Source organism: Chenopodium album, chromosome 23, assembly GCF_948465745.1.
Source record: "Chenopodium album chromosome 23, dcCheAlbu1.1, whole genome shotgun sequence".
NCBI lineage: Eukaryota > Viridiplantae > Streptophyta > Magnoliopsida > Caryophyllales > Amaranthaceae > Chenopodium > Chenopodium album.
The window spans coordinates 1,562,748-1,586,397 of NC_137856.1; the positions used below are offsets into that span (position 1 = coordinate 1,562,748).

Below are 23,650 nucleotides of genomic sequence, written 5' to 3' on the forward strand. Positions count from 1 at the left end.
CATATATAAGTTTTTCAATACTTCTATATTGAAATTAGTTACTAGTTCAAATTTAATATTAAGTAATATTTTTTGGGAATTAGTTGGAATGTACTCGTATCTATATCATCACAATAGCATGATTCAACTAACTGTTGAATGTTGTTGAATTGCACCGGATGAAATGTTGCTTAATTAATCATGCCAAGATTTGGTTGTTGTTGATTAACTTGAATCATGTAAATTTGCAAAATAGGCAAATTTATTGTTGTTGATCAGATCATGCAAAGGAGCTTGCTCTAAAAAATTGAGTAGACACGATGTATAAGTAGATAATCTCATAATCAGCAAAAAGCAAAATTGAGTAGCCAAGATACAGGTAGATAATCTCATAAAGTCATAATCAGCAAAAAGCAATACTTGTTTTGTAACACACCATAATTTCTTTTACTTGCTAATTACATACAAACAAAGAAAATTAAAAAAAATGGTTTCTACAATGTATTTAATTTTCTTTATTATGATATATACTACTACGGCTTCTCCTCCTCCCCCTCCTAATAATCCTCCTCCTCCCCCTTCTAACAATCCTCCTCCCCCATCATCCGACTTTGCTATCTTGGCGCTACAATGGCCTAAGGGGCTATGTAGAGCCACAACCTGCAATAAAGTTCCATCTATCGGACAGGGATTCTCTTTACACGGTGGATGGCCTGCGAATAGCACCGGTCATTCTAAGTGTCAGATAATATAAACTCCTTAATCAGAGTGATTTCCATTGATCAATATTTATGGGTTACAATGAGAAACCTAATCATATTAGGTAACTATAAGATATGTACAGATATAAAGATAATCTTATACAAAATATATCCTAAACCTAAGATGAGAATATTCTATGGATATTCTCTATCACACCCCCGCAGTCAGAGCGGGAGAAAATCGGATGCTCAGACTGGATCTGAATCACGCATCGAGCGGTAAGGATAGTATGGTAACCCATGATCAAAAGAGAAGTAGTAGACATGTGCCGGTGATGACGATGAGAAGCAACAGCCACGACCTACATAGAGTAGAGATAAGCACTGCTAGGCCGGAGGAGAAGGAGAAGAGCCGCACACAGACTTGGGCTAAGTTGCAGATCCAGAGAAGAAGAAGCTAAGGGATCAAACCATCATCGGGGAGAAGACACTACACTACTACGTGAAATCACAGTTGAATAAAAACAAATAAAATAGCGCAAGAAAAGATTAAATTCCACTGCTTGAAATTAATCTCAAAAGAGAAACCCAGGTAGCAAGAATCAATACTCCACAAAGATTCTAAGTGCTGCAACAATAAGAGGAGCCAACTTGATAGCAAAAGAAATGTGCAAAAGTAGTTGACCTTATTCTCATATACGACCACCAAAACAAAATCCATGTGATTATGTGTAGAAAAACCAATGGGACAATGTAAGAATCATTGTTGGTCATAAGGAGGTGGAAATAGAGTGCGGCACATGGAGAAGGTTGGCGAATGTGGTTACTGCCAGTAGTGGGAGGCGGTAGTGTATGCGATTGCCACCAATGATGGAGGCGGCTTTCGCGGTTGCTACTGTCGGTGGGAGGCGCAAGGTTACATAAAGATTCTAAAAAAAAAAAAACTTTGAGAAAAGGAAAAAAAAATCTATATGTGTGTGTGTTTGCGGAAGCATAAAAAGTTTGTGTATATCCCGCCGGTGGGTTTAATTTTTCAACCCACCGGCAGGGTGGGAATTTTTATATATGATCCCAAGATCTCACCTAAGTTGTGATACCATGTCAGATAATATAAACTCCTTAATCAGAGTGATTTCCATTGATCAATATTTATGGGTTACAATGAGAAACCTAATCATATTAGGTAACTATAAGATATGTACAGATATAAAGATAATCTTATACAAAATATATCCTAAACCTAAGATGAGAATATTCTATGGATATTCTCTATCACTAAGTTAAGATGCAACTCAGGGCCTTACAATTCAAGTGCATTATAGGTAATATGATACTCGTATTCTGTATACAAATTGTTATTTATACTCGGATTCTTTCTTCTAAGTAATATAAATTATTACAATTTTAATTATTTATACCTCGTGTGTTATAGTTTCTAGCAAATGATATGGCCATATATTAGCCAAGCTTTCAACAAAGTAACGACAATTTTTGGAGATACGAGTGGAGAAAGCATGGGTCATGTTCAGGCTTACCATTCGTAACCTATTTCCAAAATAGCATAGACTTGACGAGACATTACGCATCCTTACTTCTATCAAGTCTTGGAACGGCAGGTAGTGAATTTTACAAACCATTTTTCACATACTTCGTATTTACTTATTAGATTATTAAAAGTTTTTTATGTTCTAATTATGTCGTTTGATTATAGGTATTAACCCTTCTCCCACTGGAGCATATACTTTAAGTCAGTATTTGACGGGGATAACTAATAGTGTTCGTTATGACAATATTTTTCAAATTAGATGCATGACATTCCCCACCAACAACGGCAACAAGTATCTGGTAGAGATTCGCCTCTGTGTTGATTGGCCGCTACGCAATGTTATCAGTTGCCCTGTATCTGCCCGCAACAAATATCCTGGTTGTGGAAATAATTCAAATAATATGATTATTTTGTATACTCCCTAATTAGAATTATATTAGTCTAGGGTAAGATTAACGAGTAAGAAGATGTAATAAGATTAATAAATAATGTAGCTATAAAAGTAGTTGATCTGATATGAACATTTTCTTTCTCCTCCATATTTCTCTGCCTCAGTGCCTCCTCCCTTTGGCCCTTAACAAGAGAAAATAGTATGGTACATGCATTGAATCGACAAAATTGCAAGGACTTCTATAGCTAGCTTGTTGGTTGTTCATTTGTATTCTTTGTAAATTATAATTGTTTCCTTTAATGGTTTGCTCTTTTTGCCCTGTTACATTCTTTTTTTGCCCTGATAGAGTATAAAACATATTTTTGGGCCTTATGGTTGAGGCCCAGGAATATGTTTTATACTCTATCAGTTACATTCTTGATATATAGAAGTGTTATATAATCTCTCAGTTGATAGTTTATTATGAACATTACAATCTCTCAATTGGTAGTTTATGAACATCATACTTTAGTGAATTTTTGCTATATCTCAGTTTTCCGTCTTAACTCAAACACTAAGACATCATTAGCTAATCACATTTCGGCATCATATATGTACTCCATAATCCAAATGTTGCATAATTTTGTATGTAAGTTGTATACTATCAATTCCTTTTGCGTGATTATCTCAAAAAATTACTATTACATATATCCCATATAGTACTGATTAACAACAAATCAAGCAATTGATCGAAATTAATTAGTCTGGCCTTCACAAATTTTGTACACTGATCCTGTTTAGCCAGATGCATGTTCTGATATTGTTTTGTTTTTTCTTTCTTTCTATATTTATTATTTTCATTTTCTGTGCAATTTATATAATTTGATATAGTAAGATGACTACATATTTAAGCTGTCATATCTTTTTTAGTCACATGATTTAACTATTTTTGCTAAAAGTTTATAAAATTTTCTTGTGTAGGTCATACTTTGGTGTTGTCTTTTGTTATTTAACTCAAAATTCACTTCACTTGCTGTAAACCATAATTTATATTTTTGTATATACTAAGATACAAAAATCATATCCTCTTAAATTTTAAGAGTATGCAATTGCTAGATTGAATTTAACATCTTAAATTGTTTTGGATTCTCCCTAAAAATGAAATGAAGATTATTACTTTCTTGTTATGGCATGCATTCTTTCTGCTCCTCTTCCCCTACAATAATGGTAATGTCTAGGATTCGCCTCGTGTAATTTTCGATTATTTTGTACTCATTGGTCTAATATATATAATTATTAGTGAGTTTTTCATTGTTGAATTACAAATGTATTAATCCATACAGAATTATAGACGAACCTTATTGTCAATTGTATTATAGTATTGTTGTCTTTTACTAAATTTTCGACTTTTTAATTGATGCAGGGGTTATCATACAAGCTTTGAAGTATGATTATTCAGCAACTACAGAGGTACTAATTCATTGAAATGTAGACAGTTACAGAAAATCCGGCTCTTACAATCGAGTTTTAATTAATATCCTAGGTTGTTCTAATACAAGAATTTTAGTTCATTTTTGTATGTTGTTTTGAAGTGTTTGGAGGAAGCTTGGAAAGTTCAATATGGTGGAGGGATCATACAAAATCCAGAATTCGATGATGGTATCGAAAAATGGACTGTTTTCCGACCAGGGAAGATCCAAGAAAGGGTAACAAAAAGTGGGAACAAATTCATCGCGGCTATTAACAGGACACATCCATCTGATGGCCTTTCTCAGAGGGTTTTGATTGAGAGTGGAAAACTTTATGCATTTTCAGGTAACATGAACTGACTTCATTTTCTTAGGAATCCATAGTTAAAGAGATATGATTAAGCAAGTTAAAACTTTGTTATTATAACTAAATAGGAATCATATGTTGTTGGTCCGGCACAAAAGTATTGGGTGAGACCAACTCGTAGTACAGTAAATTGTTGTTTCCAAAGGCTTAAATGTTCGTTTATGGAGCGTTGATTAAAATTCTTTGAGAGTATATTCTACAGCCCTACTATACTCGTCTTTGTCGTTGTCTTTCTCCTCCATATTTCCCTGCTTCCTCCCTTTGTCTCTTAACAAGTATGGTACATGCATTGAATCGACAAAAATGCAAGGACTTTTAGTCTCTTAGCTAGCTAGTTGGTTGTTATTTTGTATTCTTTTGAAGATTATAATTGTTTCCTTTAGTGGTTTGTTCTTTTTAAGCCTGTTACATTTTTCTCAATCAGTCAATCTTATGCTTTATTATCTTTATTTTCTTGATACATAGAAGTGTTACATAATCTCTCAGTTGGTAGTCTATGAACATTTGTTCACTTAAGTCACGAATTTCCTTTAAACCTTCATTGTCCGTCTCAAATCATAACCACCAAGACATCACTAGCTAAACTAGATCATATAATACTTATTAGCTACAAATCAAGCAATTGATCGAAATTAATCCAGCCATCACAGATTTTGTACATCTTACTTGTTAGTTTACAAATGACATGCCACTAGTTTCATGTAATATAATTCATTCATCTCTTTATAAGAAGACTTAGATCATAAATTTTTTGATAAAATTATAATCAGCCTGAAATTTGGCAGCATGGATACAAATAAGCGAAGGCAGTGAAATTGTAGCTGTTAAATTTAGAAGCCCTTGTGGTAAATATCTCCATGGCGGTACTGGCATAGCCGAGCAAGGATGCTGGAGCATGCTTAAAGGTGGCATCATTGCAAATTTTACTGGCCCGGTTGATTTAACATTTGAGGTAAATGTCTGTTGTAAAAAATGTTTTTCTTAGGAGAGATAATTATTGTGTAATTTTGAGAAATGGACCTATTTTTATGCTTTATAACTCTGTATTATGCAAGTTTCTAACAATTGTATATGCAGACTAATAACACATGTGTTGAAGTCTGGGTTGATAATGTATCGTTACAACCGTTTACTAAGAAGCAATGGAGATTGCACCAAGAATCAACCATTGCAAAGGTAAAAAGGCAAACATCTTTGAAGTTGTATTATATTGGATGTTTACAGTCTTAATAATCTGTTTTTAGTTAAACTCTGGTAAAGAGAACGAGCTGAGGCTTTGATTAGTTCCACCCTTGTAATAATAACTTGGATTTGGTATCGTAAAATTGTTCATGTAGGTGAGAAAGCGTAAGGTGAAATTTCAAGTGACAAACAAAAAGAATGTAGCAGTAAGAGGAGCAAAAATTACACTGAAGCAAACTAAGGCAGGATTTCCAGTTGGATGTGAAATGAACTTGAACGTCCTAAATAGTACAAAGTACCGAGATTGGTTTATTGCCTCAAGATTCTCAGTCACTGCTTTTGGGAACGAAATGAAATGGTATTTCACTGAAGAAAAGACGCGAAGAAATGAAAACTATACCATTCCTGACACGATGCTACAATTTTGTGAGCAGAACAACATTGATGTTCGAGGTCACAACATCTTTTGGGATGATCCAAAGTACCAACCCACTTGGTTAAATCTCAATATCAGCTCAAAGAAGTTGGAAAAACTAGTTGAAAAGAGGCTGAAATCGGTTGTTTTGAGGTATAAAGAAAGATTGATTCATTGGGATGTTATGAATGAGAACTTGCATTTTAGGTTCTATGAGAATAAACTTGGTAAAAATGCTTCAGCAGAGATTTATGCTAGAACTTATGAGCTTGATCAAAAGCCGATTTTGTTCATGAATGATTATAGCACGATAGAGGATAGTGAAGATGAAGAGTCAATGCCTGCAAAATATGCTAGAAAGTTGAAAAGGATTGTTTCATATTACAAGGAAAGGAGTAGTGGTAATAAGATGTTGCCTATGGGAATAGGGTTAGAATCGCGGTTTGCTCCTGGTCAGCCTAATTTTGCTTACATGAGAGCAGGAATAGACTACTTAGCTTCAATGGGATTCCCTATTTGGCTTACTGAAGTCTTTGTTGATAAAGGCGCGAACCAGGTACTATCACTGACTCTTGTTACAAGTCTATTAAACACATATTCATATACAAGCTAAGTACTTCTTAAAACTCAGAATATGTGCTTAATGAGATCAGGAAAAAAATGTAATCTATGCATTTGAATTCTTTATGTTCACTGATAGCGCGAAAGAGTGGCAGAGTGCATCATCTCAATATCTCATGATATTAATATGTCAAGCAATATGACACACATCAGATTATATATAGTAACATGACAGTTCATTTGTTGAAAATTGTTAAAAGCAGGCAGAGTATCTAGAGGAAGTTTTGAGGGAGGGATACTCACACCCTGCTGTCAAAGGAATTGTGATATGGCCTACTTCGCCGTTCAGCAAGGAGTGCAAGATGTGTTTGATTGACATTGATCAAGACTTTAAGACCACACCAACCGGAGATGTAATTGATAAGCTGATTGAGGAATTGTGGAGCTCGAAACCATTGAAGATTTCAACCAATGGACATGGATTTTCTGAAGAAGTAGTGTTGCTTCTTGGGGATTATGAAGTTACTATAAGGCATCCTGAATCAAATTCTTGTACTAAGTTGAAGCTCAAGGTTACTGAAGATAAATCAGCACAGTTTGTGAATGTTCTGCTTGACAAGAATGATGCATGTGTTCCCAATATTAATAACTAAATTTGGAAATTTGAATTGTAGACATGTTGCAACACTCGCAAATAGCAAGTAGATGTGTTTTATCTATTATTAAAACTATAGCCACATATTGCATAAAACAACTTGCATGTATCCGGTCCACATTCTTAGTACTAGAACCGAGAATATTTGAACCCAAACGAGTCTTGCCTATAATTGACCCAATTGTACTCAAATTGTTCTGATGTGGAACCCGATAGTCACCTATAATGATTTTTTTTTTTTTTTTTTTTTTTTTTTTTTTTTTTGACGGGAACCTATAATGAAATTGGTCTTAAATTATTTGCACCAAAAAAATTGGTCTTACATTATCATGCTAAAGTAAATCTTACACTGATGGGTTAGTAAAGTATATGACGTGTATAATTTTAATTGATATGACTAATACCCAATTACTTAACCAAGATTAAAATTTGAAAATTGAACCTAAAATATATGGACACATTTTGACTTTATTAGAAAATAAATGTTTCAAGGTGAAGAACAAAGCTATACATGTTGTCTTCCCATTGGAGTATAGATATGCAGGCATTTATTTTGCTAACACCTTCTATTTCAGTTTTGTATGTACATGTAGATGAAAGGAATATATATTACTTACATTTCTAAGTTGCTTTTCGCCTTGATCGAGATGTTTCATGGTATCCGCCTTTTGCGCCCTGATATCAACAAATTAGTAATTCAAACAACAGTTAGTTTTAGCAGCTCAAGATAATTCAAATTAATCAACACGATTGCAAAAGTCTACCAGAGTTCTGCCAAGTGCAAATGTGACAAAGACAGTTAAGTATACCTCTTTAGTTGGACCTGCAAATTGTGGCATTTTGCCTCCAACTCTTCACAATGATTCTCCTTATTCTTCATCTCTTCCTGTAAGGATGCAACCTTTTGGTGGGATTCATCCATTCTAGAATTGACTGCCAAAAGCTTCAAATTCAGATCTTCATTTCCCATCTTGTAAATTTCAAATTGTTCCTCAATCATTTCCTTAGAGTGCTTCAAGGCCTCTATTTCTGATCGCAAACTTGCAAGAGTACTTTCTTTCAGAATCCTGAAGTAGATTTCTCAAGGATTTGTAATCTAATGCATGCTTTGCAGAATCTACATCCTCTGAAATCACAGTGCTCGACCAATATATTGATGATCATCCCCCTCTTGCCAAAGGAACTCTAGCCTCTGCCATAATAGATGGATCACTTAGACCCAATAGACCGTGGCAAATGAGATTACATGCATCAGTTGCTCGGACCAATTCTATTCCACATGATTTAAAATAATACAACACTATAACATTATTAATTAAAATATGAAAACATTAAAAAACTTTCTTCAAAAAACTTATAAAGCAAATTTGTTTTGTCTTAAACTGATACATACTTGATACTTATAAAGCAAATAGGATGTCTTTTTAACTGACATTGCCACATACTTCAACTAATTAGGCAAAAGTTTTATCTGCAAAACTAAGTAATAGGATGTTTAATAATTAATACAATAGGGAATACTTATAATATGCGAGACCATCCAAACCACAATTTGAAGCAAATCCATACATAATCCAGAACATGATGAGATGATACATTATTAACTCCTGATCACTCTCCTTGACAGAGGGAATAGACTCTTTACATAACTAAAGCAGTTACCAACTTTTACACTCAAATCTCGAAACTGGCTTGTTCTGGGATCATAAACCCACAGCGTATCAGCCATTTCGACCAGGAGATCACCATCCAGCCGTGATCCAACGGCATATGGACCATATTGTACATGAATAGGTGAAGTTACAAACAAGCACTGCCATGCTATTGGAGCTCCCAAATTGTCAAATTCAGTAACTACCCAGATTTCAACGCTACCCACTTGCTCGAGATTCTGGGTAACATATAGTGCAAGGAATTCTTTGTACAGACCAATTTCCCATTTGAACCCCCTATATAAATGCACATAGGGCTGAACAACCCCTTGCGGTGCATCAGATAACTTAAATGTCTCGGTACTTAGATGAAATGAAAGAATCCATTCCTTGGTTCCGTCTCCAGTAGACAAGGAGGCAATCAAATAATAAACACCATTTACAAACGCATCCATGGTCGAAGGTGAGACAATAACAAGGCCAGGGCCACGAGCACCCGAGTAAATTGGCTGATTACTAAGCCTCTTCCATGAGTTGGTGCTCAGTGAGTAAATATCATAAGCCAAACTTATGTATGAGTCAGGGTCACACACAATACAAGATGTTGCCAAAATCTTGAAATCGTTAGACATAGCATCGTACATGAAGCCACGAACAACATGACCGCCTTGGGGGAACCGTTGATCTGGGGCTTTTGGATATGCAACAATCTTAAAATCTCTTGTGGCTGGATTGCACAAGCCAAGACGGTATTCATAGAGATCATAGCCACTCCGTTCTTTATGAAACAATATAATATCGAAGCAAATAATGCCATTTGCAGTGCCTCTACAAAGAGCTTTCACTATTACATTTGGATCAACAGTAAGAACAGAATTTCTATCACGTTCAACATCTGATATCAAATTCAAAAGAACGTCACCCCCTTGGTGTTTAGATAAAAGATAGCACCGATCTCCACGTAATAAATCATGATACCAAATGAGGAGTGGCACATCGCCATCTGCTTTGTGGATTGCATACTGAGCACGGTGGTGTGTCAAAATGAAGCTAAAATCGTCAATGAGGGCACACCATGACCTGCAGACGCATCTTAATCGCAACAAGTCTTTTACAGGCAGCCTTGAAAAGATACACCCTAGCAAATCATTTGGAAGAAGAATGTAGTTTGTTTCCCCGGCATTCATTTGACTACAACTTTTAAAATTTCAGCCAAAATTTCAATTTATATCTCTCTCCAAACCTAATTAAAAGTTAAAACCAAATTATACATAAGAAATTCTTCAGCCTCAAAACAATTGAGTTTATCATCACAGCTATTCAATAACAAAAAGATGATTTGATACGAGTAAACCATTAAATCACCTAAAAAAAAAAAAAGCATCAACTTTTCCAATAGCAAACAACAACTATTCATTTCGATGCGAAAATTTTACGATTACTAGCAATTACAAACATCAAATTGATGCAATAACAAGACACAATTCATCAATTCAAAAAAAAAAAAAAGACACAATTTATCAATCGTCAGTATTGTTCGATACCAAAATTCAGATCATCGAAAGAATCCTAAATAACCAAATACGACTATACGATAAACATATATATACCCACAAATAGCAAATTTTAGAAAAACAAACGAATCAAATTAAGGCAAATTGAAAACCATCAATAAAATTACATGCACAGTGATATTCGAAAGTACCTGCAAATTTTGGTGCTTTTATGAAATTGAAATCACAAATCCACTTGAAATTGTCACAACAACTGCAATGGAGATTAAGTGAATTTGAGGAGAGACAAAGAGAATTTGAAGAGAGAGAAAGAGAGAAAATGCTCAATTGTGTCAAAATGAAATAAGTTGTCTATTCCACTCAATGAGTCAATGTAATTCCGTAAATAAGGTGGTGAAAAGGTAAATAAATTAACCACAACACATTTTCACAAAGGTTTATATGCGGCTTTGAACCTTATCCTTGTGAGGTTTTTCGTATGTTCTTTTGGACAAAGTTGCTTTGAACCTTTTTTTTGAAGGGAAAGTTGCTTTGAACCTGGATTAATAATACTACCTTTGTTACAGGTTATGTGCAACGATTAGACATTTTCCTTCTCTATTTTATGTCAAATCGTTGCACATAACCTGTAACGGAGGTAGTAACGCACTAACGTTTCCTCAAAAAAAAAAGTTTTATATGCGGCTGGACGCACAGTACGGCCAGCCACAAAAACTTTTTAAAATTTTTTTCTCTCTCTTCTCTCTTTTCTCTCCTCTCCTCTATTTTCTCATCCTTGAAGCACGACTTCATGCTCCAACCCAGATCGTCGTCGACCTCCTTCTCCAACCCTAATCGCCGTTGACTTCTTCCTACTTAGCTCGTGGTCGTCGTGAACCTCTTCGTACTCCATCGTCGAAAAACAACGTAGAGGTTTTTAAGGCTAACTTCAGCCATGAAAACTCTAGATCTAATGATTTCATGGTCGAATTTGGCCTTTTTAGCCTATTTGAAGTGAAATTTAAGCCATTGTTAATATTTAAGGTATTTGTTAGATTTGATTTTTTTTTTTTCGGTTTAGTTTGTGTTTTGGTTGGATTTTGGTTTGTTGTTGCGCGTGGTGGTTAGGGTGGGTTGGATTTGGGTTTGTTGTTGCGCGTGGTGGCCTGGTTAGGGTTGGTTGGATTTGGGTTTGTTGCTGCGTGTGGTGGTTAGGCTGGGTTGGGTTGGTTTTGGGTGTAGGTTCGAGTTTGGTCAATGTTAGGTTGGATACGTATCAGGGCTAGGTGTGGGTTGCTGGGCGTAGTTGGTGGTGGCGTGGTGGTTAGGGTGGTTTTGGGTTCGAATTTCGTGGCAGCAGAGTGGTTGCTGGTGGTAAGGGTGGGTTTTGGGTGTGGGTTTCGGTTAGGTTAGTGTTAGGTTGGGTGGATCTGGTGCTGCAGCTGGTGGCGTGGAGCAGTGGGTACGGGAAGTGGTGGTGGTGCTGTGGTAGAGTTTAAGGCTTTGAGGTGGTGTAGGATTAGGGGTTACTTAGGGTTACTAGGTCCGATCAGGGTTACTTGGTCAGGGATTACTAGGTCCGGTCAGGGGTTACTTGAGGGGTTACTTGGGGGGTTACTTATGGTAGAGGGGTTACTTGAAAGATTACTAGATGGGTTACTTACGTGGGGTTACTAGAGGGGTCACTTTAGGGGGTTACTCTAGGGGTTACTAATGTGACACCCTGCCGCACCGTGCGGTTGGCTGCACTGAAAATAGTGTATATACGCCTAAAAAAAATAATAGGAAAGGTGGAAGTTATTAAAAAAATGATGGAAGTCATTTAATGGGAGGTTATAGCTAAAAAAAGAAAAATCTAAATTCTTGAGAGTTGAGGATTGAGGTTTTGGAGAAACTTCATTAACTGACTCTGTAATTATATTATACTTCGTAAATTCTTATTGTTGCGAGTGATCGAACGAACACGACTACACGAGTTCTCCCACCAAGTGTAGTCCCAAATCAACAGCCAATTGGTACCACTCGATGATGTTGTATTACATAAACAAGCTTAACAAAACGTCGTCATGAAATTGAATTGATGGATGTTGGGTACATGTGGATTGTGGAATGAGTAACAGCTAATTCATATCAACGTATGGAGTCTCATGACTTGGCAAAATAGATTGACAAGTTAATTCAATAAAAAAGATTGACCGGGCATCCCTTGCTGATAAAGTCATATATTCTGCATATATTTTATGGATTATTATCTTGACTTATTGAACTTGACTCATTACTGTCATTACATTCTTACTGTCCACTACTTTAAATTCCAAGAATTTTTTGATGTCGCATCTTCTATCATATACTTATGATCTGCTAGACTCACATAATTCTTTCGCTGTTTTTATCGTACTACATACATTATCAAGTGTATATGTTGTGAAGACCATTAAGAACATATATAATTCTAATCTAACCCAAAAAATCAGAATGCTTCCAAGCATTTACAGCGGCAACCACATACATGTATAAGAAACCTGTGAACAAACTAGATTAGTACCCACTACTATATGAGTGTAATTAAAAAATCAACACTTCAGAAGTGAGAACAACATCTACGATCTACATATAGAAAATGAAACATTGATGAAAAGGTACCAATAATTAAATAATATAACTAATGAATAGTTTTTTTTTATAACAGGAGAATTATATTAAGAAAAGGACAAAGAGTCTATCAAAACATACAAGTTAATCTCACACAGACAATGATTAACTCGTACTAGTTCTACTCCGAAAGGAATAATGAATATCTTATACGTTAAGTGAATTGCTGCCTGGTTAAGCCTCGTTGTCACAAGAGAAAGTTATCAGAGTCGTTAACAACCTTGTTGATCTCATATTTTCTTGCTAACTTTGGTGCCAAAACTACAGCTTTCCCTTGTGCAATAATCGGCTCACAAAAGCCTCAGACCCTCCTTGTAGCTGCAAAAAGAAGAGCCTCTGGAGCCTTCCAACCCAACCATTGAGCCTTCCAACCCAAGAGCATCACAATTAAGTTTAATTGTGTCAAATCCGCAGCTAGTTTCCTAGCTAGTTCGTTCAACAACAACAAGGTGTGGGACATCGATGCCATAAAATTTAAAATTAGAATTTGTGCTTAATGAGATCAGGAGAAAATGTAATCTATGCATTTGAATTCTTTATGTTCACTGATAGCGCGAAAGAGTGGCAGAGTGCATCATCTCAATATCTCATGATATTAATATGTCAAGCAATATGACACACATCAGATTATATATATAGTTACATGACAGTTCATTTGTTGAAAATTGTTAAAAGCAGGCAGAGTATGAGGAAGTTTTGAGGGAGGGATACTCACACCCTGCTGTCAAAGGAATTGTGATATGGCCTACTTCGCCGTTCAGCAAAGAGTGCAAAATGTGTTTGATTGACATTGATCAAGACTTTCAGACCACACCAACCGGAGATGTAATTGATAAGCTGATCGAGGAATTGTGGAGCTTGAACCATTGAAGATTTCAACCAATGGACATGGGTTTTCTGAAGAAGTAGTGTTGCTTCTTGGGGATTATGAAGTTACTATAAGGCACCCTGAATCAAATTCTTGTACTAAGTTGAAGCTCAAGGTTACCGAAGATAAATCAGCACAGTTTGTGAATGTTCTGCTTGATAAGAATGATGCATGTGTTCCCAAAATTAATCACTAAATTTGGAAATTTGAATTGTAGACATGTTGCAATACTCGCAAATAGCAAGTAGATGTGTTTTGTCTATTATTAAAACTATAGACAAAATTTCTGTTATCCGTTCTGAAATATCCGAAACCTTAATATTGGATCGGATATACGAAATTTCAAATCAGATCCTCGAATTTTTGGATCACCAGATATTTTTTAACACCCCTACCTGTAGCCAATTGATTAGGTGAATTTTTTATTTAGTTTAATTTACACGTGTTATCACCAGATTAGTAAAAAAAAAAGTTTTAATTTAACTTTTGTTTTAAGAATTGATTATTACTAATTAACTTTATCTAACTATTTTTAAAACTATTACAAAAAACAGCTAAACGGATCTGGATCAGGGTATCACGCTAAGGCCCGTATTCAGATCCGTTTTTTCCCATAGGATTCGAATCCGACCCAAATTTGCCGGGTCCAGGTTTTGAAGAACCATATCCGTGAAAAACGGATATTGATCCACAGATCCGGATCCATTGCCATCCCTATGTGGAATGAGTAATAGCTAATTCATATTCCACTTATGGAGTCTCATGACTTGGCAAAATAGATTGACAAACTAAGTAATCAATCAAAAAGATTAACCGTGCAGCCCTTGTTGATGAAGTCATTTATTCAGCACATATTTCATGGATTATTAATTTATTATCTGGACTTCTTGAACTTAACTCATTATTTTCATTATAGTCTTAAGGACAGATCTAGAAATTTTATGTAGAGCGGCAATAATATTTGTAAAGCTTTAGTATAAATTAACTTAAGTAAATGTATTTAATGTTTGATTTTTACGACAAAGTATAAGAAAGATTAAAAGAATTGTTGAATAATTTAGAGAATGGTAGACTAATTTCATGTTATTTAATTAATTTACTTAGGTTAAGGTGTTGTAATTATTAATTAAATAAGAAATTAGAGCAAATGACATTGGTAAAAGGAATTAAAGTTTTCTTGGTAAAAAGAAAACTGAACTCAGTTTAGAGGACGAACCTCTGTTTTAGACGAAGAAGGTTTGCTGGCCGGTTAGGGCGGTGGACGCCGGCTTCGTGCACGTCAGATTCAGGTTAAAGGTCAGCCGTCCAGTCAAGGCCACCACCGCCCTACCGGGCGCGAGAACAAAGAAGGAAAGGTCGAGCTTTGCTGCCCGGATCTAGTTATCTCTGCCCTACAAGGCGCGAGAAGAGTTTCTAGGTTTCACTGTGCTCGCCCGGTAAGGCAGCCACTGCCCGATTGGGCGCGTGATCTCCTATATCACGGTTCGCGAATTGGCCTGGTCGGGCGGTGGCCAGCCCGGTCGGGCGCGAGATAGATTGTCAGTTTTCTGGAGGTTTTATCTTCGTATCTCTTGGTTTAATTTTGCAATTGGATCGGTATATATATGTTAAGAAATATATGATGAAAGAGTACTCTAGCTCAAGAAAAAATGAGTTTTCTATTTTTCTCTTGAAGCCATAATGCAATTCCCATTTATTATCATCATAATTATCATAAGTTTGGTTATATTATGTCACAAACATACTACACATTGTTGTGATTTTTTTCGTTGTATCTCCTAATATTACTTTGGGAAACTGATCTCGTCCAGGTCTCGAAGTGTTAATTTGTCACATTTTTGTGTCATTTTTGTGATCAGGTAAACCAATTTTCCCAACAAGAATTAGTAAAAAAAATTAAAAAAAAAAAAGGAAAAGCATATGGGCTAGCTGGCCAGCTTGGTTTCGAACTTGTAACATACCATCTATGAGATGTGAGCAACAACCAAGTCAACCAAGTAACATTCCCTTTAACTATAAACTAGTTATTGGCCCGGGCGATGCCCCGGTTCATTATAATTTTATAAGTTTGATACAAACTAAATTTATAAGATTAATATTCAACAATCTTTATAATTAAGGGCCTGTTCACTTCAGCTTATTTTCAGTTCAGTTCAGGTCAGCTCATAATTTCCTTTACTCAGCTCATAAAATATTCAGTTTAGTTTAGTTCAGTTTAGTTTAGCTCCAAGTTCAGTTCAGTTCTATTAGTTCAGTTCAGTAAATGTGAACAGACTTCTAAGTGAATGAATATAAAATAATAACTATTGTTTTCAAAAAAAAAAATAATAATAATAACTATGGAGTATTTAATTGCATTGATATACATAGGATATATCAAATTTTTATGTTGTATACAAATAAAATATCAAAATACTCACCTACAAAACTTGTTCCAAGAGGTCAGGGTAAGTGAATCGTTTCCAACGATTATAATTTGTGGCTAATTACTCATTAATTACTCACCATTCATTATTCAGTTGTAGAATTCCAATTGATTCACAATTGATCATCGAGTACAATCTTTACAAATTGCTCCAATTCAAGCAATTCAATAATGATATAATATGATTATTCATTAAGACAAATAACTAAGACCATTATAAATAATAATGTCGGTTACAAACTTTGAATTGGAAGAAAAAGCTTTTTTTTTTTTACTAATAATTGAAACATCATTAACATGAATTGCTTATGTGGCAAGTTTATATGTTACAAAAAATGATGTGGCGAAATAAAACAAAAAAATTGACACATGGCGGAATGACACTCCTTACCTTGGAGTTTTAATAATAATATAGATATAGATGGTATGTATTTTTAAATAATTTCATTATATTATTTTTGTACATATATTGTACATGTATCGTGATATGTTGTTTGCATCTACTGACCCATATAAGTTGTGTAAAGTAAGATTTTAGATCAAACTCGCATATTGTTTTCTTATTATAGTGAATTATTATTTAATTATCATATTTGAATTGTATGTAACAAGTTTCTATAATAGTTAAGTGAGGACGATTGATGTCATTTCTTTTAAACCTGACACCGGTCAGATTATTGTATTCTGTAAATAGTTATATATTTATAATTTTAATTAGAAGTTATTAAATTTTATAACTTGGCCACCCATATAGTTTAGTCTAAGATCTGCTACTGATCCACAAGCCACCCACCATGTAATGAAAACCCTTGGTTCATGCTCGGGGCAGTCACACACCGTGATGCCTGACACGGACTTTTGGGCCATTGCAGAACAAGAAGGACAAAGTCAGATGGAGGAGAGGGAGGAGGTGGAGGATGTGATGGAGATGGAGGCGAACGAGCAGCTACTATAATGGTGGGGGTTATCGCAAAGGCAACAAAAAATATGGTAATAATATTGAAAGAAGGCATTGTAGAGCTAGCTTAATTAGTACTCGTATAAAGTATATGAAGTACTTTTTTCTTTTTTTGAAACCTAATATGAAGCACTAATAAGCTCCAATTTATAGAGTACATTTCGGTTGAGTAATTGTCATATACTTTATTAAGTTACTAACCCATTATTGTATCTGTGGCTTCCATTTATGGAATACAATATATTTCTATGATCATGTGGATGTTTTTCATTAATTTTAACTATCTTAATTTCGGGAATTACTTCTAGCACCACGATGTTTATTTAAATAAAATAATCATTTTTGTCTAAACATCAAAAATTTTTTACTTTTTTTTTTGACAAGTAGGGTGCCAATTATCATAAGACAATGCTTATTAGCTTAGGTAATTTTTTTCCTCTTTTGGTTTATAGATTTTTCTATTTATAGTTCTTGAATTTCAAATTGCTACATAAAGTGTAAGATATTTAATGCTTTGTTGTATCAACTTGTAGAATTGCACATGCAATAAGGCCCTGTTGTTTTGAGCTTCTGGGCAGAGCCAAGCAGATTTTATTATTATTATTATTATTATTATTAGTATTAGTATTATTTTTAATTAGAGCAGGACAAAGCAGAGCAGAGCAAAGCCGAGCAGATTGAAGCAGAGCAGCTCTAAAGAACGGGGCCTAAATCAATTTTGCCCCATCTGCTGCTTTAAATAGTAAATAACATACGTTTCAATGACTTTTTTTTACATAAATTTAATTTGATGGTCATATATGATTATATTCCTATAAAGATTAAACACCATCGAGCTAAAAAGAACACATTTACCAAAATTTATCTTGCATGTTTGTTTTAAAATGATTTGATGTACTATTTCTATCCATGCATGACAATTTTCAACAACAATAAAATTGTGGTCAATTATATTTTTCAAATAAAAATATATTAGATTATTAAATCTCAACCCTTTATCTATTTTAACTAATATAAACCGTTGATTGGGATTTAAAAATGACTTTTTAGTTTTGTAAAAATTTTGATTTAAAAAAAAAAAAAAAACATTATGTCAGTTTCTCCTTCAATACTTTGTTTTGCTTTCTTTAATCAAACATGTTTATATTTAAACTCCAACCGTTTCTCATATCATAGTCCAAGTTTCTTGATTTATTGAATTTTTCGTTGATCCTTTCCCTCCTCATATTATTTTTATGGGGCAAAGCTTAAAGTAAAATATACACGACCATAGAAATCATTAATTCTGATCAGATCTAATAATTATTTCCATTGTATTTTGATGTGTTATAATCCTACTTTAAATTCTAAATGAATAGAGAAGGATTCCAGAAGAGAGAGGATCATGGATCAAAATATTAAAGGAGAAACTGAATCAAAGAATGTGTTATTTTTTATTTTATTTTTTCAATCATCCTATATAAAAAAAATGAAAACCTAAATCAACATACAGTTTGTATTAAGTCAAAATAAATAAATGGGAAAATGGCTAGGATTTTATCTAATATTTTAGCCACTCACAATTTTACATTAAGTAAATTTTCTTTGATGGCTAATGTTACTAGTCTTACACTCTTACTACATACTATACGTTGAGAATTTTTTTAATAACCTAGTCGTACAAAGACTAGAGAACTATGCTTGAAAGACATTACATTAATTTTCTTTTCTACCTCTCTTACTCCTTTCAAAAAATCTTTTATGTTCTTTTAACTTAAAAAATTTCATATGGAAAAATCAAAAGGAATTAAAGGATCGAATTGAAGGGAGTAGTATGGTACTATGATGTGTATAGCACATTAATGCCATTATTTGTAATGTCATTTTTGTGTTCGTTTGATCCAATTTTAGCAATATATCGCATGACGCATGGCCTGCTATATTATTATTACGTTGTTAACTTCACCGTCTAATGTTGTCTACAATGGTCCACCTCACCAGATCAGTGGAACCCCACAGCCAGCAAATATTCAGATTATAATACTGTATTATTTGTTTACAATTCTCAAAGCGTTTTTATTACACAATTACCACTAGAGAAACACTTTTTGTTTATCAAGAAGAGCAACTGGAGCGCCCCCGCTAAAAATAGCACTATATTTATATCGTGGTGAATTATTTGATCTCCATCACTAGTTCAACGTTATATCTATTTGCCAACCTAAAATATGCTGAATATAATCTAATTCTTTCATGCATATATATATCATACTCATCTAACCAACTCATGCAATGCCTTGAATCATCAATACATCATCTATTACTTTGGAATCTATAGATAACTCCATTTATTTTCCCAAGTATTTCAGCATCAAAACAATTAAATTGCTTGTGTTAATTAGGCTTATTTTATTGATTAGCATCAAAGAAGCACGCTTTGTCCTAGTTAAATTATTGCATAATGGCCTCTAGAAGCACAACCCCAATCAATCACACTCTTTAATTTCTTAGCTTACATTAAACCTTGTATTGTTTAATTTTGCTTTTGCTACAGATGTAGCCCAATCTCTTAACGCTTGCCCCTCGAATGCCCTTAAGTTGAATGTGTGCACGGATGTACTAGATGTCGTTCACCTTCGCATTGGATCTACTAAGAGGGAGTCATGTTGTTGCATTGTGGGTAATCTAATTAACCTTAATGGCTTAATTTAATGCTAGCTGCTACTTACTTTGTACCGCCGTTCATGCCAACGTCTTAGGTCTTGTCACTAGTAGAAAAATACAAAAAGGCACCGCTCAATGGCCACCGGTTTTCGAAAACCGGTGGCTTAAAAAGTGGGCGGGATTACGAAAACCGGTGGCTTAAAAAGTGGGCGGGATTATATATATTTAAATTGCCTACATGTTAACATGTTAACCTTGACCTACCTCAATGTTGCTCTTAATGCTCTTGTCAACTATTGTGGTAGCGAGCTCCCTAATGGCTTCCATTGACATTGCCCTTCACGTCAAACCTTGATTACTTGTTCTTCTTAAATATAATACATTATTACTTCGTATATTTGTTATACTTGTTTTTTCTTGCAATTGGATCGATCAAGTATCATTTTTCATGTTTTCCACAAAAAATATGGAACCATTTCCATACATGTATAGTCCTTCCAACTGATCATTATAGGTCCTTTACTCTTTTTGTTTAATTTTGTCGTAAAATGACATCACAAGCTAAATTTTATGAGCATATTTGTTGGATCTATGGAGTAGTAATCACTTTTAATTACTTGATCATCCTCATTATTTTCACACACTATTGATCTTTTATTATGATTTATACGTCAGAAATTTTGAGTTAGGAAGCATGAGACTATTTATACAATCATGTAGCAAACTACAAATACAATTATTTGTATATATGTAGCTGGCCATATACCACTGAATATGTAACTCCTACAAATAACCACTGAATAAGTAACTCCTACAAGTAACCACTGAATAAATAACATATACTAGTAACCACTGAATAAGTAACACCTCCCCCCGAAAACCTTCCCCTACCCTCGAAAAACCCTAGAAATCCCTCATCCTCCCTGTAAAAACCGCCCCTCCTTCTCCCTGTACAAACCGCCAGCTACGGTTTTGATCTGAGAGTGGTCGACGATTTTTACAGGGAGGAGGATTGAAATTTCTAGGGTTTTCGAGGTAGGGGAAGGTTTTCGGGGGGAAGGGAAGGGTTTTTGGGCGGTGAAGGAGGGCGACGAGAGGAAGATGAGTTGCGGCGAGGGTAGCTGGGTGGTGGCTAGGTGGTGGGATGGTCGGGTGGTGGCTGGAAAGTTAAATAAATGAGTTATTTGTGTGGTGAGGGAGATTTTTAAGGGAGGGGAGAACTTATCGGTGGGCGGTGATGGTAGGGGAAGAGGCGGCGATGGTGGTGGAGGTGCGATTGGGTGGTGGGGGCAAGGTAAAGGGTGGTGCCTAGTGTTGGTGTGGTGATGGAGAGGTGACTAAGGGCATGTTCTGATTAACTGAACTGAGTTGCTCTGAGCTGAATTGAACTGAATTTATTAGAGCTGAACTGAACTGAATATTTTTTTTTTTTTTTTTTTTTTTTTTTTTTTTGACAAGAGGAAACTAAATTAAAGATTACAAAAGGAAACCAAATTGCTCCTACACTTGTTGGCAATCAAATGAGCTCTCTCCACTTGTTCTCTTCCTACCTTCCAAATGGTACACTTCTTAAAATATTCTCCCATTTTTTGGATATCTTTTACTGTCCATCTGAGTTCTATATTACTCTGATTAGGGGCCTGCAAACTATGCACTAGAATCTCAGCGTCAGTGTAGATCGTAATTGAATCATAATTTCTCTGTCGGGCCCAGGTCAGCGCTTTCTGACAAGCTAGGAACTCTGCCTGAGCCGCTGAGTTAGTCTTGCCATATGATCCTCCCCCATCCTCATAAGTTGAGCCATCTTCAAAGAAACTCCACCCAAATCCTGCATTACCTGTTTGCTTTTTCCATGATCCATCTATCTCAATAATCACATCCTTATTCCTATCTCCTCCTATACTTCCTCCATAACCCAGTTCAATTCTCAGAAAACCTGGCGGATGCCTCGCTTGTCTATCTCCGGGGTCTTCCTCTTCTTCACTAAATCGTTCCTGAGACTGGAAAGTTGTTAACGCTTTTATAGAGGACTCCACCTTCCTCTCAAAAGCTGGCAAATCCCCCGGTTCGAGCCTGAACACTCTTGCATTCCTCGTTAACCAAAGACTCCATAGGACGATAATGAAAATCTCTATATGCTTACTATTCAAACCATCCTTGCTATAAAAGAGCATGATATAGTTACGAATCCATCTCCCTAACGGGGTAGACTCGTCAAAGTCCGAGCAGATGCTCAAAGGGCATCCTCTCCAAGCCGCCTTGGCTAAAGGGCACATCCTAAACAAATGTTGACCATCTTCCCTCGGGTCCTGACAAAGCTCGCACTCCTCATCTATGTCTACCCCTCTGTAGTGTAGGTTGGCCTTCACTGCTATTCCATTCCTTAATAGTTTCCACAGAAACAGCTTCCATTGTGGAGGAATATAAAGTTTCCAAATTAGTCTTACATATTCAAAATCCCGATCCAAAAGGTCCTTCTCCTTTAACCCAAGAAGGAAGGCATATCCTGATTTAACCGTGTAGACCCCTGATTTGTGATTAGGCCAATATAAAAAATCTTCTCTCTCCTCTGATTGTGGAAGTTCCATTCCTAAAATCCTTCGTGCTGAAACCCACTCAAACCGTTCCCTTACTAAATTTGCATTCCATCTCCTCGGTTGCTGCAGTATCAAGTCCTTCACTTCAGTTTCTATTCTGAAGTCAAGTCAGGAACTGAATATTTTATGAGAGATGGAAATTAAGAAAAAAAAATGAACTGAAACTGAATTGAAAATAAGCTGAAGAGAACAACCTAATTTTTACTCCGTGTGTAATTAAGTCGAGAGAGAAAAGACAACTTAATTATTTATTTATTTTAGGAAAATTTGATAATTACCACCAACTACTGTTGCCAAAATTAAAAATACCCCCTCAAGTTATTTTTTAAAAAATTTTACCACCTAGTCTTTCTCAAAAGTTCAAATTCCCACCTTTTGTGCGACATGACGTCATCATGGGCCCACACTTTTGATTTCCCTCTTTCTTCCCACGGTGTCCTTCCAATTTCATCTTTAAATTTGATTTCAAATACAAAAATTTCGCAAATTAGGTTATAATTGCTACAATCTAACCTACAACGAACCGAATTGAGTAGTATAATTAGGCTTTGGGTAATCAATTTGAGGGTTTTTGCTCAATTCAAAAAATTATGGTTTTTGAATTGATTAATTGGACAATTAAACATGTAATTGGGGGAAGAACATAATTTAAACATATAATTGGGGGATGTTTAAATTATGTTTTCCCCTCAATTACATGTTTATGAATTGATTAATTGGACAAGTGGCTGCATAATTTTTTGGGATGTAATTAGGGTTTATGAATTGATCAATTGGACGTTGATTACCCCAATTACATGTTTAATTGTCTAATTAATCAAGCATTGGTCAAAGTATATTAAGTGAATAATGTCAAAATCCTTAATGGAGTGTTGTACAAAAAAGAATAAAGGAGGGAGTAATTATCTTTACACTATTCATAAGTGTTTTATCATATTTTAAAGATAGGGAATTAGGGATGCATGTGCTATGTAAGTATGTAGGGCCTGTTCTTTTCAGCTTAGTTTCAGTTCAGTTCAGTTTAGTTCAGCTCCAATCAGTTCAGTTCATTTCCTAATTTCCTTCTCTCATATACAATTCATTTCAGCTTCAATAAGTTAAGTTTAGTTCAGTTCAA

At 35.1% G+C, this 23,650-nt stretch overlaps 3 protein-coding genes across 3 annotated transcripts; 1 reads left to right on the plus strand and 2 right to left on the minus strand.

Annotated features, from left to right (window-relative positions):
* Nucleotides 1–3,523: 3,523 nt before the first annotated feature.
* Nucleotides 3,524–7,261, plus strand: LOC145609227 (endo-1,4-beta-xylanase 5-like). The gene is made up of 7 exons (XM_081664765.1): nt 3,524–3,823; nt 4,020–4,066; nt 4,189–4,411; nt 5,218–5,384; nt 5,510–5,608; nt 5,770–6,585; nt 6,854–7,261. Exons 1-7 carry the CDS (start codon nt 3,760–3,762, stop codon nt 7,241–7,243), a joined length of 1,806 nt encoding a protein of 601 aa, XP_081520891.1. The 5' UTR covers nt 3,524–3,759; the 3' UTR covers nt 7,244–7,261.
* LOC145609228 (F-box protein At1g30790-like) lies at nt 7,116–10,747 on the minus strand. The gene is made up of 3 exons (XM_081664766.1): nt 10,603–10,747; nt 8,055–10,140; nt 7,116–7,920 (listed from the first exon to the last, which is right to left on the minus strand). The coding sequence occupies exon 2, from the start codon at nt 10,082–10,084 to the stop codon at nt 8,846–8,848; it is 1,239 nt and encodes a 412-aa protein (XP_081520892.1). The 5' UTR covers nt 10,085–10,140; nt 10,603–10,747; the 3' UTR covers nt 7,116–7,920; nt 8,055–8,845.
* A 10,658-nt stretch (nt 10,748–21,405) lies between these two features.
* On the minus strand, nt 21,406–22,524 carry LOC145609526 (uncharacterized). The gene has a single exon (XM_081664986.1). It carries the CDS (start codon nt 22,522–22,524, stop codon nt 21,406–21,408), a length of 1,119 nt encoding a protein of 372 aa, XP_081521112.1.
* Nucleotides 22,525–23,650: the final 1,126 nt, after the last annotated feature.

Excerpts from the sequence above, each read along its gene's own strand:
- LOC145609227 (XM_081664765.1), top strand. The coding sequence starts at position 3,760 with ATGAAGATTATTACTTTCTTGTTATGGCATGCATTCTTTCTGCTCCTC. Across the intron at positions 5,385-5,509 it reads CGGTTGATTTAACATTTGAG|ACTAATAACACATGTGTTGA; the intron begins GTAAATGTCTGT and ends TTGTATATGCAG. Across the intron at positions 5,609-5,769 it reads AAGAATCAACCATTGCAAAG|GTGAGAAAGCGTAAGGTGAA; the intron begins GTAAAAAGGCAA and ends TTGTTCATGTAG.
- LOC145609228 (XM_081664766.1), bottom strand. The coding sequence starts at position 10,084 with ATGAATGCCGGGGAAACAAACTACATTCTTCTTCCAAATGATTTGCTA.
- LOC145609526 (XM_081664986.1), bottom strand. The coding sequence starts at position 22,524 with ATGGAACTTCCACAATCAGAGGAGAGAGAAGATTTTTTATATTGGCCT.